This window comes from Colobus angolensis, unplaced genomic scaffold, assembly GCF_000951035.1.
Source record: "Colobus angolensis palliatus isolate OR3802 unplaced genomic scaffold, Cang.pa_1.0 Scaffold358, whole genome shotgun sequence".
NCBI lineage: Eukaryota > Metazoa > Chordata > Mammalia > Primates > Cercopithecidae > Colobus > Colobus angolensis.
The window spans coordinates 1176468-1197902 of record NW_012116910.1 but is presented as its reverse complement, the minus strand read 5'-3'; the positions used below and the strand labels follow the sequence as shown (position 1 = coordinate 1197902).

At 57.8% G+C, this 21435-nt stretch overlaps 1 protein-coding gene across 1 annotated transcript in view; it reads right to left on the bottom strand.

The window, feature by feature from the left end:
• The window catches only part of TERT (telomerase reverse transcriptase), a 53740-nt gene that overhangs the window by 9922 nt on the left and 22383 nt on the right, over positions 1 to 21435 (bottom strand). The window contains exons 3-12 of the mRNA XM_011953144.1: positions 19997 to 21350; positions 14724 to 14919; positions 12390 to 12570; positions 11522 to 11701; positions 10891 to 11046; positions 6259 to 6354; positions 5437 to 5522; positions 3974 to 4087; positions 2581 to 2652; positions 339 to 527 (exon numbers count right to left, since the gene is read on the bottom strand). Coding sequence (XP_011808534.1) covers positions 339 to 527; positions 2581 to 2652; positions 3974 to 4087; positions 5437 to 5522; positions 6259 to 6354; positions 10891 to 11046; positions 11522 to 11701; positions 12390 to 12570; positions 14724 to 14919; positions 19997 to 21350 — 2624 coding nt within the window. The remainder of the gene's footprint in view (positions 1 to 338; positions 528 to 2580; positions 2653 to 3973; positions 4088 to 5436; positions 5523 to 6258; positions 6355 to 10890; positions 11047 to 11521; positions 11702 to 12389; positions 12571 to 14723; positions 14920 to 19996; positions 21351 to 21435) is intronic.

The window sequence follows — 21435 nt, the reverse complement described above, 5'->3', positions numbered from 1 at the left end:
GGCGTTTCAGGTTTGGAGAGGCTCACAGCCAGCAGGGCCCGGGCATCTCGGGTTCGGATCCAGATTGCTCTCTGAGGACACCTCAGTGTTCCCAGGTCTGGTGCACAATTTCCTTTTACAAAAATAGCACAGAAAACCTCCCCCCTTGTGAGACCCTCACTCCCACAGAAAGACGCATTTCCGCTCAGCCCTGGATGGGGCGAGGGGCACCCGGTGGCCTCCGACCCTTTGGGATTGGCAGTCGCCTGCCCCACCCGGAAGCAGGGGCAGACGGACAGCCCTGCAGCACCACCTGTCCCGGCCGGGCACAGGCTCCGCTTCCGGCCAGGTGTGCTCACCTGGAGTAGTCACTCTGCACCTCCAGGGTCCGGGTGTCCAGCAGCAGTCCGCACCATGGGAACAGGCCGCGCGCCGGCAGCTGGACAAAAGCTGCGCCACCCAGGGCCTCGTCTTCTACAGGGAAGTTCACCACGGTCTTCCGCAAGTTCACCACGCAGCCATACTCAGGGACGCCTCGGACCAGGGTCCTAAGGCAGAGGCGCAATGTCAGCTCCAAGATGCGGGGCCGTCACCCGGGAGGCGCCCTGACACCCTTGTTAAATGCTTTGGAAAACCCCGGAGAAGTGGTGATCTGCAGAGGGGTGCTGGGCCCGGCAGCAGCTCTGAAGAGCCTGGACCCAGCCCTGCTCCAGACTTCACGGTGCTTGCCCTGTCTCCCGGGCAGGACAGGTAGGTGAGCACGCAGGAACCTGGCCTGGACCTGGGACAGCCAGGACTCAGACGGGAGGTGCAGCCCCAGTGGCCTCTATGATGGTCCATCTCATGTGTCCCCACGGCAAGACCACAATCCCGTGACAAAGACTCATCTGTGGTCTGGGGTAGACTAAAATCTGGACAAGACATTCTCACACCACCACTCTTCTTTTAAGACATTGCTCAGTGACTTTGCCTGTTTTCTCCTAGAGGCCCTGAAGGCATCTGCTGTGCTTCAGACACAGGGGAGGGTTCTGAGTTCACACTCAGGCGTGGGACCCAGCTGGGCTCTGAGCTGGGTAACACCAACCATCAGCTTCACATCAAGGAGGTTCCCTCAGCGGGTCATGAGCCTGCCCACCCAGCTCAGGGAGACCCCCTGTGCCCAGCAGCCTCTGCTCTGGCCCAGGCATCCATCTGTGCCCAGTGGCCTCTGCCCCTGGCCCAGGCATCCCCTTCCCTTCCTGCGGCCTCTGCCCTGGCCCCGGGCATCCCCGTTCCCTTCCTGCGGCCTCTGCTCTGGCCTCGGGCGTCCCCCTGCCCTTGCTGCGGCCTCTGCTCTGGCCCCAGGCGTCCTCCTTCCCTTCCTGTGGCCTCTGCTCTGGCCCCGGGCGTCCCCCTGCTCTTGCTGCGGCCTGGCCCTGGGACCTCAGCCGGCTGCTCAGCTCCCCTGGTGCATTCCCAGCTCCCCGCGGCTGCCCCTTCCCGTGATGTGGCTGCCAACTCATCTCCTGAGAGAGTTCTGTCCCCGGGGGGGACCCCAGCGTACACTCTGAGCCATCTCCCAGGCCAGCACCCTCAGGAACTTGCCACACAGAAGCAGCGTTCCCTGCCGGCTCTGTCCCCTCAGCAGCCTCAGGACTCCTGAGCCCTCAGTTGCCTGGGACCTGGGTTGGTCCTGAGTGAATCTGAGTGGATTTAAATGGGCGCAGTCCGCTGTGATTTAAATGGGCGCGGCCTGCTGTGATTTAAATATGTGGCCCGCTGTGCTCCGGGCTGCAGCACTAACGGGAACGCGGGGCAGGCCCCGAGCCCGGGCGGCCCTGGAGGGTGAATTTGGAGGGCGGTTCGAATGGGTTTTCACAAACACAGCCCAGCAAAGCACCCGAAACCACCCCCGGCGGCCACATTTTCTGAGGGTTCCGTTTACAGCTTTCAAGGTTTCTCGTCCCTTGTCAAATCGCACTTTAAAGCAAGCTCTGTGGGGCGCCCTCGCGGGGGACCACGTTCCACAATCCCCTGCGCTGAAACCAGGTTCCCTGTGCCTGATTTTAGTTTGAGCCACAAAAATCAACTCTGAGACCCACTCCTCGCCATCTCCGTGGTTCAAGACAGCACCACTCAGCGCATCCAAATTCTCCCGCCAATCCCAAACAACCCCACGCGGGAACGCGACTGCAGCAAGCACTGTGGGCCAGCTCACTCGGCAGCTCCTGCTCTCCGCAGGCCCGGGCGCACCCTGGGGAGGAGGCTGCCGTCTCGGTGCCGCAGGCCCTGTGCACAGCTCCGGGGGGTCTCCCTGGGGCCGCAGGAGCCGCCACACTTGAAGACTTTCCAAAGAGTGGCCGGAGCCGGGATACCGCCTGCACTCACCATGTGCGTAACCTGGGTGCATCTCCGCGGGACCCACTCTCTCCCGAAGGTGCCCCTGTGCCCCCAGGCCTGGGTGCACGACCAAGCGCCTCTGCTCTTGAGGATCCAGCACCGGCAGACAGAGAGGATTCAGCAGAGACAACGCTGCGGTGCCAGGGGCAGGACACGGAGGGCTCAACTCTGCAAAGCCCACAGGCCGTGGAGGTCTCCACAGACACACGGCAGGGGCCTCACCTGAGGAAGGCTTTCGCGTGGGTGAGGTGAGGTGTCACCAACAAGAAATCATCCACCAAACGCAGGAGCAGCCTGGAATAAAGTAAAATACATGGGCAAGGTTAACTTTACACTTTTTACGTAGTATCTGTCTACGAGGGACTGAATGTCAAACAATTTACACAGGCAAAAATAAAGTAATGTTCTCCAAAGCAGTTACATCAAAAACTTATATTTCTTTCCCACAGACGTGCTCTCTGTAGTTAACTGCCAGAGCAATTCCTCATTCATTACAAGCACTCGGTGCTCAGCACCGGCCTGTGCAATTCTGCACCAGCTGGAGGTGAACAAAGGCCGCCAGGTGCAGCCCCAATTCGCAGACTCTTAGGGAAAAATAACTGAAGACGGTAAGAACGCTGGGCCGGGAACCTCGCCCCTTCTGAGCCACGTGGTGCCCCTTACCAGCAGGGCAGCTGTGGTTCTCAGCATCATCCGAGACCCAGATCCTGCCCCTAGGAAGCGGGGCACAGGGCACTGTGCGACCCTCAGGCCCAAGCCCGGTGCCCCGTGACCATGTACCAGAGGCGTCCTGTCCCAGAGGGCTGACCAGGGTGCCGCCAGCTCGAGGACACTTCCCTCCAAGTCCCAGAGCAAGCTGTGTGTACAAGAAATTTTTGTTTCTGTTACATGAACGTATTTCAATCTAGAACTTGAACCTTAATGAAGAAGAACCTTGATCCGCTGTACATGCTATAAAAGGAGCTAGAGTTTCAAAAGACGCACAGGAAAAACCCGGAGACTTCGAGAGAAATGGCCATATGGCCTGCAGGCTTCCTGATGCATCCTTCACTAACTGCTTGTTCAGTGATACTATTTTCATTAAAAAAGTAACTGCTGTCAACAAAAGCCAGCTGAGTTGAACCACATTAGGTTGGCACAATATTTAGGCGTGTGACGTCCTTGGGTGTAGACCCCATGCAAGTGGGATGGGCAATGGGCTGAAGGGGCGCCCCGTCCAGGCCACCTGTTGAGGGCCTGCCGGGAGATGCGGAGCCTCAGGCTGCACCAGCCTGTGTCTCCGAGGACCCTAAAGGAACCCGGGTGGATGTGATGGAAGCTGATGTGCTTCCTCGGTGTTGAATTCACATGTGCATCATGCAGGGCAGTGGCCCTCCCGCCTGCTGAGCCCTGAGGCCTCCAGACACGGCCGCTGGACAGAGTCGGCGTGGAGCCCGCAGTCCTCGGGCTGTGCAACCCCTCCTGTGCGGCTTCACACCAAGGAGGGGCTGCAACCTTGTCTGGTTCCTCAAGACAGAGCAGTCACAGTATCCAGAGCACCAGGAATATTAATACCGAACGTGTCAAAAGCAAATCAACCCCCACCCAAGACCCCCTGGGGAAGAGGAGGCCTCACCCGTCCCGCCGTATCCCTGCAAACAGCTTGTTCTCCATGTCGCCGTAGCACAGGCTGCAGAGCAGCGTGGACAGGATGGAGCCCTGCGGGATCCCCTGGCACTGGACATAGGACCTGGGGCGGGAAGACACAGGTGAGAGATGGGCGGGGCATGTGTGGACATGTGTACACTCACACAGAGCCACACACAGACACAGACCCTCATACACACCTCCTCCACACACCAACGACACGTCTACCATTCAGCCGGCGAACACCTCAGAAACACAGCAGACGAGACGTCTGAGCACACAATCCCCGCTGCCCACTCTCACTGTGAACGGGGCCGCCTTAAAGCAGATCCAGCCACAGCTGTGACCACATCCTTGCTCTCAATCATCAAGGCTTTCTTTCATTAAGGTTTCTTAAATCTTCGAGTTTATTCACAGAACCAGACACTTGACCCGGAAGGAATGCTTCACTGGACACCTTTCTTTTCAGGGAATTTATCCACGGTGAAAGGTTCACAGCCCCACATGTAGCAGCTGTGTGCCAACCGATACAGCCTTGCCCCTGGCTTCACCACGACCAATGAGATGCAGAAACTCTCCAAACAAATGAGGACACCAAGGGTGCGTTTTCAAACAGTGAGAGCAGAATAGCCCCTTGGAACCTGAAGGTGCACGCAGAAGGCATGGCTGCCACACGACCCTCAGCCATCCCCAGAGCCCATAGGATGCCCACTCCTGTTGCTAAGAGACACTTGCAGCCTATTGCAAAAACAAGACCTGTTATTTTCGGGAAGTGCTGTAGGTGGTCACCTTAAAAAGAGGCTTTCTGGCCAGGCATGGTGGCTCACACCTGTAATCCCAGCACTTCGGGAGGCCAAGGTGGGTGGATCACCTGAGGTCAGGAGTTTGAGCTCTCCTAGGCCGCCTGCCCCATGGCCAGCACAGAGCCCCCGAGAGGAGCAAACTACACGGTCAACCCCCCACTTTCCAGATGGGAAATCTAGCCACAGAGAGAAGAGCCCGTGCCCTTGTGGGGGTCACGCGACAGGGACGGGAATGAGAATCGGATAAAATCTTCTTGTATCTGGAGAGAGATACAGCGTGTGACAGCCAGGTGTCCAGCGGCAGTAGTAACTTGGAGCTGACAAGCTGCAGGCTCAAACGCTCGGCCGCACCCCCGACCCAGACACACCCCACACCCCTCGTTCTCCGCACAGGAGCAAGTCCACGCCCTGCTTGCCATTTCCAGGCCTCGCGTAGCATCTGCTCTGCTCCAGCAGCTGCAAGCTGGGCCATGTTCCCGGGGCCTCGGGCGCCTGCAGCCCAGGAGCCGGAGAGGTGGGGGGCCAGAAAAGGAGACCCTGGTGGCCCTGGGGAGAAGGGCAGTGGGGAAGGGGCAGGGGAGAGGTGAGCAGAAGCCTTGTCAGTCTGCCCACCACCCGCCGGGCAATGGCACCCAGCCACCCGACTCACTTGCCCCCGATGCGCACGGCGTGGTGGCACACGAAGCGTAGGAAGACGTCGAAGAGGCCACTGCTGGCCTCATTCAGGGAGGAGCTCTGGGAAAGCAGAAGAGAGACACACGAGAGTGAGCCGGTGGGTACCGAGATAGGCAGGACCATGTGGCCAAGACCCTCCGTCCCTTCTGGTGTCAGTGTTCGTGATGAAGCGTGGGCTGGGCTGGAATGCAGGGCCATCGTGGGCTGGCCGAGCCGAGTCTCTGCAGAGACACAGGGGCTTAGGCAGAGTGTGTGACACAGAACATCCCCTCTGGGTCCAGCTGGGCTCAGACCCACACAGCCCACCGTGGCCCAGATGGCACACGTGATCCAGAAGCTGCTGCCCAGCTGCCGGGCACTGGGTCTGGGTCCCAGGAGCCCACGCCACCCCCACCCCCACTCTGGGAGCCAAGGACCCACACCCAGCACTGAGGGGCCAGCTCGGTGGGATGCGGCTCAAACATGGTCTGCCCTCCTAAAGGAGGGGGACACCTTTCCTTTGGCCTTAAGATCAAAATTGCCAGAGAAGATGTTTAGCAAATCATGAATAAAGCCACTGCGGGGTTGGAGAGAGGCCAAGTGGTCAAACGTCAGCAGGTGCCTGAATGTAGCAGCTGTCACAACCTGGCCCAGCTTAGATTCCGCCAAGGCATACAGCTCCTCATGCCCCCACCATAGCTCATTCCCCCGACTGCCCCCCAGGGCCAACAGTCGGTCTGGTGATGAGCCCAGTGATGCCCCAGGTGAGGACCCGCTTGCTGGGGTCCATGCCCAACCCTGGGGGCAGTGCCCAGACCTGCTCAATGACGACGGCATCTCTCAGCGGGCTGGTCTCTTGCAGGTGAGCCACGAACTGTCGCATGTACGGCTGGAGGTCCGTCAAGGTAGAGACCTGCCAGCAGAGGAGAGGGCATGAGCCACAAATGTGGCCCACCCTGGCCAGAGCTGGGCACTTGTTTCTTCCAACCAGGACACGTGGACCTGAAGCCAAGCTCGATGGCGGGAGGAAGCCTGGGGAGCCCCCGGGGAGCTTGGGAAAGGGGAGCTGAGGGGCCGGGGACACAAAGCAGCTACAGACACACCTGGGACTCCACCTGCAGCCACCACACATCAGACCCCTGTGACCGACCGCCATCCACAATCACCACATGTCAGACCCCACAACCAACCGCCATCCACAGTCACCACACATCAGACCCCACAACCGGCCGCCATCCACAGTCACCACACATCAGACCCCACAACCGGCCGCCATCCACAGTCACGTGGCACAAGTGGCACTCAAGCTCCTGGGCCTCTCCAGCCCAATGCTGGAGGGATTGCAGGGAGGCAGGTGTAGCCACAGCACAGGCAGGAGAAGAGTCTGGAGACGTGGGAGAGAGACCGGCACTCCCACCTCCTGTTCTGCAGAATCCCCCAGGATGCTTGCCATTTACCACAGGACCCGCCAAGCCCCTGCGTCCCAAAGGTAGGGTGTGACCAGGCATGCAGCACACGCTAACACAGACACAGGAGACCTTGAACTTGTGAGGCATAAAAGAGGCGCACGGTGACTTTGTGCTTTAGCATGTTCCCCGGCCCCCAGGAGCTGGCGGCAGGGCCGTGGGCTAAAACCACATCGAGTACAATTCAACCCTGAGAACCGACCTGGAAGGCAGTAACAAGAAGGTACACAGGGGCCCTGCACCCTTCCCAACCCCGGAGCAGGTAACAGGAAGGTACACGGGGGCCCTGCACCCTTCCCAACCCCGGAGCAGGTAACAGGAAGGTACACAGGGGCCCTGCACCCTTCCCAACCCCGGAGCAGGTAACAGGAAGGTACACGGGGCCCTGCACCCTTCCCAACCCCGGAGCAGGTAACAGGAAGGTACACGGGGGCCCTGCACCCTTCCCAACCCCGGAGCAGATAACACTCTCACAAATAGCCCATGGGTCTGAGGTCAGCGGAAATCATCCCAGAAATCCGTAATTATTTTGGACTCAATACAGAAAAGCCAATATATCAAAAGTGGCAAGATGCTGCTGAAGCAGGTCTCCAGTGCAGGGTCCCCAGCCATTGTGGTACCAGGGACTGGTTTCATGAAAGACGATTTTTCCACAGGACAGCAGTAGGGAAGGGGATGGTTTCGGGAAGAAACGGTTCCACCTCAGATCATCAGGCGTTAGATTCTCATAAGGAGCACACAACCTAGATCCCTCTCTCACACAGTTCACAGTAGGATGTGCGCCTCTGAGCACCGCATGCCACTGCTGATCTGAGAGGAAGTGGGCTCAGGCAGGAACGCTGGCTCACCACACCCCACCAGCCTCCTGCTGTGTGCCCCATTCCTCTCAGGCCCCAGACCGGTGCCAGTCCATGGTCAGGGGCCTGGGGACCCTTGCTTTAGAGGGAAAATTACAACTTCAGATGCTCGTTTAGAAAAGAAAGTTCAAATGTCCATAATCAAAGCTTTTCCCTCAAGGAGCCGGAAAAAGAATAAACAAAGCCTAAAGGAAATGGAAGGAGGCCATTGATAAACAGCAGACCCCAATTACGCAGGAAACAGCCAGGAAATCAGCACACACAAAACTCTTCTGTGAAGTCATGAAACTGAAAGACCCCTAGCAAGACCTGGAGAAGGAAACGGAGACTGTCAGCACCAAGGCTGGAGGCAGCTACCGCTGCAGATCTCATGGAACCTGCAGGAAGCGAGTCTCGGCTGGGCATGGTGGCTCACACCTGTCATCCCAGCACTGTGGGAGGCTGAGACGGGCAGATCACCTGAGGTCAGAAGTTCGAGACCAGCCTGGCCAACGTGGAGAAACCTTGTCTCTAATAAAATTACAGAAATTAGTCGGCATGGTGGTGGGTGCCTATAATCCCAGCTACCTGGGAGGCTGAGGCAAGAGAACTGCTTGAACTCAGGAAGTGGAGGATGCAGTGAGCTGAGATCACACCAGTGCACTCCGGCCTGGGCAACAGAGCGAGACTCCGTTACAAAAAAAGAAAAAAAGAAAGAAAGCGAGTCTCCAACTCGCAGAGGAAGTCCAAGGACGGAGCCCACCCAGGGCCACATCCAGGCCAATGAGCACAGGGAGGCTTGGAAGTCCTGCCCACCGGCCACACACCATTGCAGGCACCTCATGACCCAGGAGTGGAAGGAACAGAATGGGGAGCCCGGGAGAGGCCCCCACACCCTGACTTACTATAAATACGCTGAAGGAGTGGTCTCCTCAACAAAGCTGTCAGAGCAACTGCAGACCCACTCCAGGAAGAAAGCTCGCCTTCAACTCTGTTACCCCACGCATGAAAACCAGTGCCACAGATCCCCACCTACCCCATGCATGAAAACCTATTCCACAGATTGCCCCCTACGTTTGAAAGCTGACACAGTAAAGGCTGTTCTAAAAGGAGACACAGAAGCAATGTCACCACGACCTCAAGGTAAACAGTTCCTGAAGGGAACACAAACAGTTTTAGCCACAAACAGCTGCTCAAGTGGACTGCGTTTGTGGACTGCGTTAGTGGACTGTTAGAAGTACAAACTTCCAGTCCTCAAAAGGCTTGACTTGAGAGCACAAAAGTAAGACACACATGGCGCAGACACTCACAGTGCACGCATCTGATGTGGCGCAGACATTCACAGTGCACGCATCTGATGGGAGGCAGGCACCCCGCACAGAGCAGGGCAGGATGGACGGGCACCTCCTGCAAGAGCCCCGGGGCAGCCAGCACGGGAACAGGGTGGACACATGGGCATCAGGAGAGCCCTCTGTACAATCCCAGGAGGCGGCTGCGACACCATCAGGCCGGCGGCCACCGGAGGCACCACCCTCGCAAGCAGCCAGCCGGGGTGTCACCATCACCCGCCTGGAAACTCCCACAATATCCCTAAAGCACGTCAGCAACCCAGCAACCCCACTCCTGGAATTCACCCAGAGGCGAGGGCCTCTGACCCCTGGGATGCCCCCAGAACCCAGAACGCTCACAGCCGTGCAGTCCGCACCCAGGAGCCTCCACAGCAGCAGGGATACATCCACGTGGCGTGTTCCACAGCAGATGCCATACGTGGACAGAATACGCAATACGCAGCTGAGGCGTTCAGCACAGCTGAGACTTGGACCCCCAAACCCACCTCCCGCCTGATCTCACTTATGTGGAGACCAGAAGAGGGAGACCATGGAGGTCGGCACCAGGGTCACGGTGGGGGTGGCAGCTTCCGCTGTGGCGGGGAGGGGGTTCTCCTGGGCTCTGGTGACTTTCTACACCTGGGCACGGGTGGGTGGTGGGGAGGGGGTTCTCCTGGGCTCTGGTGACTTTCTACACCTGGGCACGGGTGGGCGGCGGGGAGGGAGGTCTCCTGGGCTCTGGTGACTTTCTACACCTGGGCACGGGTGGGCGGCGGGGAGGGAGGTCTCCTGGGCTCTGGTGACTTTCTACACCTGGGCACGGGTGGGTGGTGGGGAGGGAGGGTCTCCTGGGCTTTGGCGACTTTCTACACCTGGGCGCAGGTGGTAGCCATCAGGTTTCCACGAGTGTAAAATTCTGCTGAGTCATACATGAGATTTGCAAATAGCTGCAGTAGCCTCAAGAAGTCAAAGAGGTCCTCGCAGGTTTCCACACGTGCGTTTCCCCAAACTGAAGCTCCAGGGACACTTCACCTCTGCACCCTGGCCTGGCACTACTCTGGGGGCTTTACCACTCCAGTGTGTTCGTGACCATTGGGTGGGAACCCAAGCCCAGGGCCCCTTTCACCCCTGCTGAGCCCCAAGGCCCCCGGCCGCTCTGGGAGGAGTGTGTCCCGGGCAGCGAGGCCTGAATCAGCCTTCCTGTCTCTCATGCAGCTGGCGCAGGCCAGGCTGGGGTCCTGGGGGTGCCGGGGGTCCAGAAAGGTACCACCAGCGTCCCTACTCTCCTCTCAAAGCCGGCTTGCAGTCTCCAAGGCCCAGCCCTGTGACAGGACAGGGGTACCCATGCTGGAAGGGAGGACCCTGAATGTGGAGTTCACCAAACCAGCACCCAAGAGCATGAGGACAATGGTATGGACCATGCCTGGAAGAGGAAGGAGGAAGGCCAAGGGGCCACACACACCCACGCCACAGACACAGAACGGACACATGCACACACACACACCACAAATATGCACGTCACAGACACGCAGCACACACACTCATGCACACCACAGGCACACACACCAGACACACCACGGACACACATGTGCCACAGATACACACACATGCATCACAAATACGCTCATCACAGACACATGCACCACGGACACACATGTGCCACATGTGCATGTCGCAGACACACACGCATATCACTGACGTGTAAGTCACGGAAGTACCTCCATCACAGAAACACATCACAGACATGACTGCATCCCAGACGCATCCATATCCCAGGGACACACATCCTGGACACAAGTGTCTCACGCATGAGCCTTACGTGGCTCTTGAAGGCCTTGCGGACGTGCCCGTGGGCGGCCTTCTGGACCACAGCATACCGGCGCACGCAATACGTGTTCTGGGGCTTGATGATGCTGGCGATGACCTCCGTGAGCCTGTCCTGGGGGATGGTGTCGTACGCGCCCGTCACATCCACCTGCGTGAGTGAAGGCAAGGAGGCTGACAACGGCCACCCAGCAACTCAGAAGTCACCTCTGCCCTCAGGGCCTGGCCGCAGCCGCGTCCCCCCATCTCTCTCTGACCCCCACCCCTCCAGACCCCAAGGGCAGGGCGGGCTGTATCCCCTCTCTGAGCCTCAGGACAGGAGGCCCCTGGCTCAGGACTGGGGCGCGAGGCACTGGGGCCTGGTGGCTGAGCTGGTGCGGTTCCTTCTCTGATGGGAACTGGAATCCAGTGGGACCCTCCCTGGAGGAGGAGCCGGGGGCAGTTGGGGTGCAGAGTCGGGGCCCATGTGCTGCAGGAAAGGCTGAGGGCCTCCCCGCCCGGTGCCAGGTGTGTCCCCAACAGTGACCGGGTCACCTGCACTCCCTGTGGCCCACCCAGCATGAGGTGTCAATCAGGTAGCCACCCCCAAGGTCCAGCAGGGCTGCTGACGGGGTCCTGGCGCCCACCTTGACAAAGTATAGCTCAGGCGGCGGGTCCTGGGCCCGCACACGCAGCACGAAGTTGCGCCAGGCCCTGTGGATATCGTCCAGGCCCAGCACAGAGGCGCCCAGGAGGCCGGGGCGCCGTGCCCGCTCGTAGTTGAGCACACTGAACAGTGCCTTCACCCTTGAGGCGAGACGCTCGGCCTGGCGGGGACAGCACGGGAGATGGTCAGGACAGTGGACCCGGCCAGGTGCCCCGCCCCACCAGAGGGACCCAGGGGAGAAGCAGCCCCACCCCAGTGTCCCCAGCCGCCCAGACCTAGGTCCTTGAACCCCTCCCAGCTTCCCCAGACCCTATTTGAAACGTGGTCCCGGCTGCATGTATGTTGCACACGGGATGCTCATGCCATACCTATGTCCACCTCACCCCACACTCCCCTCAGATGACGGGGTCACCACAGCCACAGCAGCCACAGGGGTGGGGTACAGGAGCCGTGGGGTGAGGGCCCAGGGTCCTCAGAGCCCGATGGGGTCCTGGCAGCCATGGCCTGGTCCCTGGGCCCACATACGGAAGCACCCAGTGCCTGAGCACCATGGCAGGACACGAACTGGGGACCTCGCGCTCTGCTGCGTCCAGGCCCCAGCCCAGCTACTGCTTGTGGTCCTCAGAGCCTGTCCCTGCCCCAGGACCTCCCCCCACACCCCCACACTGCTTTTCTGGAGGCACCAGCACCTCAGCCACCTCACCATGCCCACAAATGGGTGTAAGCTGTGCCGTGGGCCTGGCTGGGTCCCGTGGCCCCTCCTCCGGGCCCTGCGTCTAAGCTGATACCAAATGTGGGGCTCAAACGCACTTCTGTTTAAAAAAGACACTAAACCAAAGCACAGCCACCCTCTTTTCTCTGCGGAACGTTCTGGCTCCCACGACGTAGTCCATGTTCACGATCGGCCGGAGCCCGTCAGGCTTGGGGAGGAAGCGGAGTCTGGATGCCAGCAGGGCGGGCCTGGCTTCCCGACGCTGCCTGGCCTCTGCTTCTGACAGCTCCCGCAGCTGCACCCTCTTCAAGTGCTGTCTGCAACAGAGAGCCCCTCAGGACACGCTCAGCCAGGCACCAGACTAGGAGGAAGCTCACGGGAAGCCACAAGCCCCCATCGACTCAGTGAGGGCTCAGGGCACCCACGGAAGCACATGCTGAAGGCCATGCCCGGGGCCACGTCCACCCACGTCGGCCAGACGCCTCCGAGAGCCCTCTACTTGCAGGGCACCTGGACACCTGGTCCCACAGTCAACCCTAGGAACGCACAGTCTGGTGGTCAACCCCCAGGGTGACTGTCCCACCATCAGCACCAGGGAGCCTGGTCCCATGATCAACCCCCAGACTGCCTGTCCACTGGCCGCCACCCAGGATGGGGTGCAAAGCTGCATCTGGGGCCATATGAACTCATGCCCCCTCCACAGAGGATGCCTGTCCCTCTGGTATAGCCATTGGGTAGCCCAGGGCTGGCCCCAGGCAGGACCCTCAGGGAGAAAGAGCTGCATCCCTTCCGATGGAGAGGGTGGGGGCGCTGCTCAGGGCAGCTCAGCCAAGGAGCAGAACCAGCTCCCGTGAGCCCACCAGCTCCCTGACACCTCTGCCCTTTGGCGTTTTCTCCCAAAACCACCCATGGGGAAGCAGGGGGCTGGAGTGGCCACACCTGGACCTGGGCATCTGTGGCTGACGCCCTGGTGCTCTATGATCGCTGGGGCCGAAGGTGCTCCGGGGCTGGTGCCCTGACCCCAGGCCACAGGCCCAGCCAAGCGCAGAAGAGGCAGGGTACCCTGTCCAGGGAGGAGGGGCCTCCGAGGCCCCTCAGGCAGAATATCAGCTCCAGTCATGACAAGGAGCGTCTAGGGGACCACCACGTCTGTCTGCTCCTTCTCGTCACCCCAATTAAATTCTCTCCAAAACACTGGTCAAATGACCATGTTGGGTCACGCACCATCCAATATGTGCAATGTCTAAGTAGGGCACATTGTGTATTCACTCGTTCCCACAGGGAAAGCCCTGACTCTCCCCCAGACACAGGAGGAAATGGCCCCAGCCCCACGTCGGGGTCCCCAGCCCAGAGGCTGTGTTACCTCTGATGTGGTCTGCCGCCAGCTTCCTCTGCAGACATCCTGATTTGGGGCATGGGGTGTGAGAAGCCCCCCAGGGACTCGAGTGTGCAGAGGAGCTCCCTGACCTTATGACTAGAGTCCTCACCAAGCCCCCCAGTCAGCCCGGGTGGGACACGGAGAAGCTAATATCATGGCCTGGGCTCAGCCAGGCTGCGGTCTCCCAGCCCAGCACTCCAGTCCCTCACTGACGCAAATCCAGCTTGAATCTGCCACAGTCCCTCACACTCTCATCAGCTGGACATTACGGACAAAATCTCACAGCCATGCAAATGCAGCCACCTAGAAGTTAGCTCATGATGGACGTCTCCTACCCCGGGTGTCCCCCACACAGGTGCTCCCCCCAGTGAGTCGCCAAGAGGGTGGGATTTTATCCTCTCATAACCTAAATCCAGCAGATTAAAGATTCATGCAGAACAGCATGAATTAAAAGAGAATTGGGGGCCAGGCACAGTGGCTCAGCCTATAAACCAAGCATTCTGGGAGGCCAAGGTGGGTGGATCATCTGAGGTCAGGAGTTCGAGACCAGCCTGGCCAACATGGCAAAAGCCCGTCTCTACTAAAAATACAAAAATTAGCCAGGCGTGGTGGCAGGTGCCTGTAATCCCAGCTACTTAGGAGGCTGAGGCTGGAGAATCGCTTAAACCCGGGAGGTGGAGGTTGCAGTGAGTGAAGATTACGCCACTGCACTCCAGCCTGGGCAACAGAGCAAGACTCCATCTCAAAAAACAAAAACCAAAAAAAGAGAAAGAGAGAATCAGATCCACATCCCAAGGAGGGGCAAGGAGGCTGGTGGTGGTGTTTCTATCCAATATAAATCACTTCTGCTTTATAAACTCTAGAGACCACTTGACATAAACTCCTGATTTTACAAGTAACAGAACGTGAGCTCCGGGCAATCAGAGCCCAGCACAGAATCCACTCGGGCCAGGCCCGTGACGGGGGCCCTGGCTCCCAGCCCAGAGCCGCACAGCCAGGGAAGCACCGGTAAGGGGAGACAGGCGCACGCTGAGGCCGGGACTGGTGCTCCAGGACTTCAAGAAGCAGAGGACCGGCGTGGGGGTACACTACCTGATTCCAATGCTTTGTAACTTGCTCCAGACACTCTTCCGGTAGAAAAAGAGCCTGTTCTTCTGAAACGTAGTCTCCGTGACATAAAAAAAAGACCTGAGCAGCTCTACCACGTACACACTCATCAGCCAGTGCAGGAACTTGGCCAGGATCTCCTCCCGCAGACGGTGCTCCGCAGCCGGCACACAGCCCACCCCTGAAACGAGAAGGACACCGCACATCCAGTTCAACGCAGGGCCTGGCGACCTCATCCCAGATCTGCACCATCTGGTACGACAGCCATGGCCACGGGGAGCCCAGCAGGTCCAGGCTGAGATGGCCGCACATGGGACCCACACACAGGATCCCGCAGATCAAGCCTAAAAATGTCACATGTCCTGTGAGTGACACTCCCACCAATGACACCCTAAATGATGAGCTGTGGACATGCTGGGCTTCAGTAAAATCTATTATTACGTTAATGTCACCTTTCCTTTTTTACTGTTTTAATGTGGCTGCTAGAATTTTTTTTTTTCTTTTTCTCTTTTTTTTTTTTTTGAGACAGAGTCTCCCTCTGTTGCCAGGTGGAGTGCAGTGGCGCAATGTCAGCTCACTGCAACTTCCAATTCCCTGGTTCAAGCGATTCTCCTACCTCAGCCTCCCAGGTAGCTGGGATTACAGGCACCCACCACCATGCCCGGCTAATTTTTGTGTTTTTAGTAGAGACGGGGTTTCACCATGTTGGCCAGGTTGGTCTCGATCTCCTGACCTTGTGATCCATCCGCCTGGGCCTCCCAAAGTGCTGGGATTACAGGCGTGAGCCACCGCGCCTGGCCTAGACATTTAAAAATGATCCACGTGGCTCACGTCATGCTCTTGTTGGGTGACAATGGCTCGGAGCCTCATCCTTTGTCCTGGTCCCCAAGCAGAAGGAGGAGGCAGACACTCCCCCGCCAGGCAGCACATCAGGGCTGGCACCAGACCGTGGGTTTGTGCAATTTCAAACTCGTCACCACGGAGCCACCAGATCCCAACGTGCCTGGGTTTTTCCAGGCTGAACCCAGGCCGAGCGGACGCTGCTGTCACTCACTGGCTAAGGAACGCCGGCCACGTGGTGCTCCAGACACACGGGCCAAGACGACCGCCCTCCTCGTGAGTCTCCACATCTTCATCTGTGCATAGGCAGAGGTCCCCGGATGTCACTAGATGCCATGGAGGCCACAGCGCAGGTAAAGCTGGGGTTTACCAGCAATAACAAGACAGAAGAACCATGCAAAGGACAAGGAAGGGGACCCCAGAAGGCGGGCCTGAGACAGAAGACAGATGGGGAACAAAGGAGGAAAAGCGGGGCAGGGACAAAGCTAAAGAAACACTGAACACGGAAAACAATATTAATAATGCTTACCTTGTAGGGCTGTCAAGATACCCAAGATAGAACTAAGTCAGCAGGGAAAATAGCACATAGGCTGGGGGTGGTGACCAGAGTTAAAATACACTTAAGGCTTTTACTGCTCAGGACAAGGGTAGCAATGTTTCAGACTTCATTTTAAAAGATCAGGGTAGGCTGGGCGTGGTGTCTCGCGCCTGTAATCCCAGCATTGTGGGAGGCCGAGGCAGGCAGATCACTTGAGGTCAGGAGTTTGAGACAAGCCTGGCCAACATGGTGAAACCTCATCTCTACTAAAAATACAAAAATTAGCCAGGCGTGGTGGCATGCACCTGTAACCCCAGCTACTCATGAGGTTGAGGAATGAGGACTGCTTGAACCCAGGAGGCAGAGGTTGCAGCGAGCCGAGGTTGCGCCACTGCACTCCAGCCTGGGTGACAGAGTGAGACTCTGTCTCAAAAAACAAAAGCAAACAATGACAATGAAAAGATCAGGGGGTAACACTAAGCAAAGGGAAATAAAAGCAAATGCCCGGTGACCAGGAGGCAATGACAGGATCAACACACACTCGGCAGGAAACGCATACAGCAACCCAAGAGGTAGTGAGAAACAAGGGAACGAGGACACGCAAAAGGCAAATGGAGAATCACAGTGCACCAGACGGGTCTCTAGTGACAGAAAAATGAAAACAAATCAAGTTATCCTAAACAATAACTGTCAGACTGGACTGGAAATTCACCTACGTGCTGTTAACAAGACATACCTACACTGTAAGAACAAAAAAGTGTTGAAAATTAGGCCAGGCATGGAGGCTTATGCCTGTAATTCAGCACTTTGGGAAGCCGAGGTAGGTGGATCCCTTGAGTCCAAGAGTTTGAGACCAGCCTGGGCAACACAGCAAGACCCTGTCTCTACAAAACATTTTAAAATTAGCCAGGTGTAGTGGTGCGTGTCTGTAGTCCCAGCTGCTCAGGAGGCTGAGGTGAGAGAATGGTTCAGGCCAGGAGGTAAAGGTTACAGTGACCTGTGATCACGCCACTTCACTCACCCTGGGCGACAGAGCAAGACTCTGTCTCAACAACAACAAAAAATATATACATAAGGCAGAAAGCAGATACAGCAGGAGAATACTAATCAAATGAAGCCCAGTGTGGCAATACTAAGAGCAATTTTAAAAAAGAATTACTAGATTACTAGAGACACAGAAGTCTACAAAAGATTCACTCATCAGGAAGATAAAAATTCTACCACGCGCATGCACCTAATAATGCCCCATATAAATGCCACCAAACAAGAAGAAATGAACAGACCCATTCCCCAGGCGATGGACTGTGGCCTCCTTCTTGGAATTTCATGCATCTAGAAGGAGACAGAAGCTTTGCACAGGACTTAATAAGCTGGATACAGTGAACATGCCCTCTACTGACAGGACGTCAAATTTACAATGGATGATTCTGGAAACCATCCACACACTAGATCACAAAGCAAAGATCCATAATGGTATTATACAGACCACCACACAACTGAGTTTGAAATCAATAACAAAATGATAACTTAAAATACTCTACATATCTGGAAAATAAACCATGTTCAAATAACTCACTGCTCAAAGAAATCACAGAATAAGTTACAGAATACTTAAAAGTGACTGATATCAAAACGACTTCACATCAAAACACAGGGTGCACAAAGAAAAAAATCACAGCGTAAGAATATTTAAAAGAAGTATTAACATGTATTAACACTTTTAAGTGTTTTAAGAACACTTAAAAGTGGCTGACGTCGAAATTCACATCAAAACACAGGGTGCAGCTAAGGCAGCACTTAGAAGGAAAGGCATAACTAAACTAAGAAGTTAGAAAAGGAATGAAAGAATAAACCAAAAGAAAGCATATAATGGAAAGACAGAAACATTAGAGGTAAGTCAGTGAAATTCAAAACTAAGACCCAAGAGAGAAGTCTGACGAAGGCCGGCGGAGACACCAGCCCTCCACGTAGGTCTCAGAGCAGGAGACAGACGGAGACACTCCAACCTGTGGCTGGATGTCAGTCCACGTGAGGGGGCGACTGGAGGCAGAGCCCAGCCTAAGCAATGACCGGCAGGTGCCCAGAATGAGGTGACAAGGGTTGCCACCCACCCAAGGCAGCCAAGCTGAGGGGCAGCGTGGGAGAAAACAGGACAAGTGAGGGGGTGGGGGCCTGCTTTCCTCCAGGCCGCAGAGAACCCTTTCTGGGATGTCTCCAGCAACACTTGGCAGCAGACACAGGCCGCCCCGAGTCCAGCCTCAGCATGACAGGGACACCGGGGACCGCAGCTCACTCACCCTGCACGTGACAGGGACACCCCCGGGGACCGCGCCTCACTCACCCTGCACAAGACAGGGGCACATTGTGACCTCATCTGAAATCAGAGAACAGCAATGATGACAGGCAGAGTCCTGATCAGAGAACTCAAACTCTCCTCCACGAAGGAAGCTGGAGCACAAATAAGCAAAAATGGGATGCATGACGATTATCTGCCTCGGCGTGGTCCACCTGAGCTGCAGCACGTGTCAGGCAGCTGCTGTTCGATGGGTAGGGACTTCCAGTCACGCAAGACACAGCAGTTCAAGCAAACTGCTGTAAACACTAGGCCGACTTAGCAATTCTGCACAGTACACAGAAAACCATGTTAGGAGAGTCAATCTCATGTTATATGACTTTTGCCACCATTAAAAGAAAAAAAAAAAAAAGAGCGCAGGAAGGTCGCCCTCCTTGTCTGCATGGCCAGAAGTCTTAAATGTCTCGGGAGTCTGTGGGGAGGGGGTGAAATCGGGACTTCTTCTGGCTGCCACTGTAGGGCCTGGGAGCACTGGGAGCCAAAAGGAGGCTGGAGCGGAGGTGCCTCAACATCAAATCCAGAAAAACAGGGTGAGGACACGGCAGGGCCCAGCAGCACCTTCCCCTGAACACCTACAAGCACTGGTCCCTTCCCTGAGCAGGTGGAGCCATTTGCTGTCCTCTGCTCCCACGTGGCCCTCTTCATACCTAAAGACGGGACCAGGATCTGTGCTGGAGGACAGTCTTACCTCCCTCCTTCTACCCTGTCCTGGCATAGTCAACGAACAATTTTTTTTTTTTTAAGACAGACTTTCACTCTCATCACCCAGGCTGAAATGCAAGGGCACAATCTCAGCTCACTGCACCCTCCACCTCCCGGGTTCAAGTGATGATTCTCCTGCCTCAGCCTCCCAAGTAGCTGGGACTACAGGCACATACCACCACGCTCAGCTACTTTTTGTATTTTTAGTAGAGATGGGGTTTCACCATGTTGGTCAGGCTGGTCTTGAACTTCTGACCTCAGGTGATCCACCTGCCTCAGCCTCCCAAAGTGCTGGGATTAAGGCGTGAGCCACAGCACCTGGCCGTCAACACACAATTAAATCTTAAACACAAACCTGCATATTGGCTGACCACATGCACCTGCAAAACCCTTACCTCCCACCCCCAGGAAGAGGGGGTTCTCCTCCCCACCTCTCATTTCCATCCTTGAAATTGCGAAGGGGATTATAGGTAACCTGCAGGGACCCTCGCCAGAGCGTCTGTGCTTCCAGACGCTTCTCCCCATTGCTGGCAATCCGGCTCCACTGCCGTGCCCAGCCTCCTCTGTTCACTGCTCTGGCCTCAGTGCCTGGAAACTGTGTGTCCATCAAAACGTGAAGGTGAACCTTGTAAGTTTATGCAAACTGGACAGGAGGGAGAGCAGAGGCAGGGATCACCTTGTCCACTCGAGCTTCAGAGCCAGAAGCCACGTGTGCCCACGTGACCATGGAGACTGGAGGACCAGGGCTCTGCCTGCCCCCTTTTCTGAGCCCTCTACTGCATTCAGCTCTGGGGCCTGGGCCCTCGACGGCCACCACCTCCTCACCTGGGCTCCTGCGCAGCCAAGCACAGTCCCGCACGCTCATCTTCCACGTCAGCTCCTGCAGGGAGAGCTTGGCATGCTTCCCCAGAGAGATGAACTTCTTGGTGTTCCTGAGGAAGCGGCGTTCGTTGTGCCTGCAGCCCCAGAGGCCGGGGGGCACCAGCCGGCGCAGGCAGGCCCGCACGAAGCCGTACACCTGCCAGGGGCTGCTATGCTGGCGAAGCAGCTGCACCAGGCGACGGGGGTCTGTGTCCTCCTCCTCGGGGGCCGCCACAGAGCCCTGGGGCTTCTCCGGAGCACAGACACGGGCTGCTGGGGTGACCGCAGCCCGCAGCGGGCAGTGCGTCTTGAGGAGCGCCCCGTAGGGGCACTGCGCGTGGTTCCCAAGCAGCTCCAGAAACAGGGGCCGCATTTGCCAGTAGCGCTGGGGCAGGCGGGGCGGCCTGCGGGGAGTCCCTGGCATCCAGGGCCTGGAACCCAGAAAGATGGTCTCCACGAGCCTCCGGGCGCCAGTCAGGCTGGGCCGCAGGGAGTTGAGCAGGAAGGAGGGCCGCAGCTGCTCCTTGTCGCCTGAGGAGTAGAGGAAGTGCTTGGTCTCGGCGTACACCAGGGGACAAGGCGCGTCCCAGGGACTTGGTGGCCGCGATGTGGACTGGGGGCCCGCATGGTGCTGGCGGCCCACGGATGGGTGGGAGTGGCGTGTGCCAGACAGCGCACCCTCCAAAGAGGTGGCTCCTTCGGCAGGTCTGGCAGGTGACACCACACAGAAACCACGGTCACTCTGTCCACGCGTCCTGTCCGGGTGGGCCCTGGACCCCTGCGCAAAGGGCGTCCGCTCCGGCTCAGGGGCAGCCCCACGCCTGGGCCTCTTGGGCAACGGCAGACTTCGGCTAGCACTGCCCCGGCGCCTCCTTGCACCCGGGGCTGGTAGGCCCGTGGGGACCCCGGCCTCCCTGACGCTACGGTTCCAGGCCCGTTCACATCCCAGACCTCTTCGGGTTCCACTCGCGTGTGGCGCGGGCCGGCCCTGAGTGGCAGCGCAGAGCTCGTACAGCGGCGTCCCGCACACCTGGTAGGCGCAGCTGGGAGCCACCAGCACAAAGAGCGCGCAGCGTGTCAGCAGGTGAACCAGCACGTCGTCGCCCACGCGGCGCAGCAGCAGCCCCCACGCCCCGCTCCCGCGCAGTGCGTCGGTCACCGTGTTGGGCAGGTAGCTGCGCACGCTGGTCGTGAAGGCCTCCGGGGGACCGCCGCGGGCCCCGTCCAGCAGCGCAAAGCCGAAGGCCAGCACGTTCCTCGCGCCGCGCTCGCACAGCCTCTGCAGCACCCGGGCTACCAGCTCCTTTAGGCAGGACACCTGCGGGGGAAGCGCTCTGAGTCGCCTGCGCTGCTCTCCGCATGTCGCCGGTTCTCCCCGGCCGCCCTCAACCCCCGCCGGACAC